Raw genomic sequence first — 2,292 nt, 5'->3', positions numbered from 1 at the left:
TCAGTTAGCAAATAAAACTCGGATGTACACTTGTACAGTAATTATAATTAATTATAATGGATATCAACAATATTTTTGTTCATAATAGTTATCAAGTTTTACTGTACGCGTCTGCGGCATAAAGCGTAGATTGACTAGTCAGTTATTTGAGAAGCAAATATTTACCTTTTTTAGATGATTTCTCAACTGGGCGATCAAAGATAGCATCATCTGGCTGTTGTTGCGAAAAAGATATATTACAGGATAAGAGAATTCAGTAAAGAATCCGATTCAAAAAGTTCACATTAGCCCTAGTTCTGATACGAGCATCTTACCTTGTAAAGGAAGCACGACTTGATCACTGTATTTAGGGAATTTATAATGAAGATCTGGCATAATTCTGCATAGTCCTTGGGGTTGTCTTGTATCTTGCATCGTAAAGTAATAGTGATAATGTCCTTATTATCTCGTGTAAGAGGTCTGTCCAGATTATTTTTTTCACTTGCCAACTCATTCAATATTAAACAACTTGGTACAAATCGTATTCCATAACTATCTCTATCATTTAGTGTAATGTATTCCATGAAATTGTTTTCAACCTTTAAATATCTCAATTTTGAAGGGAAAGGTTTAGATTCATCTACGTGGCCCAGTCTCACGAATTTTAATTTCACATTAAATATATCCTGCGATAAAACTAAAAGATGAGAATGAAATTCGAAGCGTCCATCTGATTCAGTAGTGGTTTCAGATTGTATGGATGGTCGACATAGAGCAGGATTCACACATGTACTAGTCCGTGCAATGCTTTCACCAAAATCTTGCTGGGTAGATGTGCTATTTAAACCTTAGAGATATAAATCGAGCAGATAGTAAGGTATAATTCGGCTCTAATCGTTTGGTGGATTACTGGAACTGGTATGATATTAAATACAGAAGATACCGTAATTACTCGTATTCTCTCACAGAAGTTGTTAATTAACAAAAGTAATTCTGCATTTATACTGTTTCACCGACTACTACAGTAGATAAAGTACAGTAATTCTAGCTGCCCATGACGGTATTCGCAAGTTGGATATTAAGCATTGCTGAGAATATTGCATAAATAAAATCCTCGAGTAGTAAATGTTACACAAAATTAATTTTTCCGGCAAGATATCATTGAAAGTGTTAGATAGTAGTGGTCAAGTTGGAATAATCACTGCAATGCGGTACCAGTACATGAGTGTAGCACTATATAAATAGTAACTGTACGCGTGTTAATTAACTCTCCCTGCGTATAAGTCAATTTTAATTATTTATGTTGAATCTAGATCCCTAAATATTGTTCGTGCTGTATACACATAAACTAGTATTTAATTATTCAGTTTTCTACTATTAATTTATGCAATTTACAGTCTGTTAAGACAGCAAATTCTAGATGAAAAAGTGTTCTACGAGTATATTTATATAAGGTGAAAAAAAAAGACAAATAAAATCAAAATATAGATAGAATGATGAATTTTGTACTATACCGCGAAAATGATCCGGCTGTGATGCTGAAGAACACCTAGCAGTATTATAGTTGATATTTATTTGATTCAATCGATTCTCTGTTCCTAATTGCTTCATATGGTTGCCAACTGATGTATTCTGAGGATTTGATTCAGTCTCTTTGCAAGCTGTTTTATTATCTAAAAGTGTTACTTTTTCATCAATAGTTTCACTTGGTTTTTCGTAGTTACCACGCTGCTGTTGATTGTTTTGCAAAGTGTTGGTGAAATTTGACTGGTGTGAAGGAAGGGACTGAATGTAAACTAACAACTTGGCAACAGCATCGCTGTTTTCGCTTGGAATATTTTTCTTTATTTCATATGCTTTATAATAATTAGAACAAGCTTCATAATATCTGGATTGGCATTCATATACAGCTCCTAAGTAGGCATAGATATTGGCCTTAATTACATCTTGCGATGAACGTTTTAAATTGGAGTTCAGATTTTTTACAACTTTGGCCAGGCTAGCTTTTAATTCATCGACTTTATTTATGTTACATTTTCCGTGACAATTTCCCACTGATTGAACGAACACTTGATAGATATTGTGAGCGTTGCGGTAGGCATTTTTGGCTTTTTCTAAATCTCCTCGTAGGCCATAGTATTTGGAAATATATAAATAACTATCGAACTTCATTTGCAGTAAATCAGTATCTGGAGTTTCTCTTTTGATAGATTTTATAACTTCCTCGAACCATAAATTAGCTTCAGTAAAGCCATTTTTATCATAGCTCTGACATGCTCTCTGATAAAGATCACGAACATTTGAATCCGTCAT

The 2,292-nt window shown here is 33.5% G+C and overlaps 1 protein-coding gene across 1 annotated transcript; it reads right to left on the bottom strand.

Annotated features, from left to right (window-relative positions):
- On the bottom strand, nt 1-2,292 carry TRIADDRAFT_52781 (uncharacterized protein; the record flags this gene model as incomplete). The annotated part of the gene is made up of 4 exons (XM_002108334.1): nt 1-29; nt 166-214; nt 315-826; nt 1,494-2,292. The coding sequence occupies 4 exons, from the start codon at nt 2,290-2,292 to the stop codon at nt 1-3; spliced, it is 1,389 nt and encodes a 462-aa protein (XP_002108370.1).

The sequence above is a fragment of the Trichoplax adhaerens genome, genomic scaffold (genome assembly GCF_000150275.1).
Source record: "Trichoplax adhaerens TRIADscaffold_1 genomic scaffold, whole genome shotgun sequence".
NCBI classification, from domain to species: Eukaryota; Metazoa; Placozoa; class Uniplacotomia; order Trichoplacea; family Trichoplacidae; genus Trichoplax; species Trichoplax adhaerens.
Note: the sequence above shows the minus strand (reverse complement) of the source record. Positions and strands in the feature narration are given on the sequence as shown.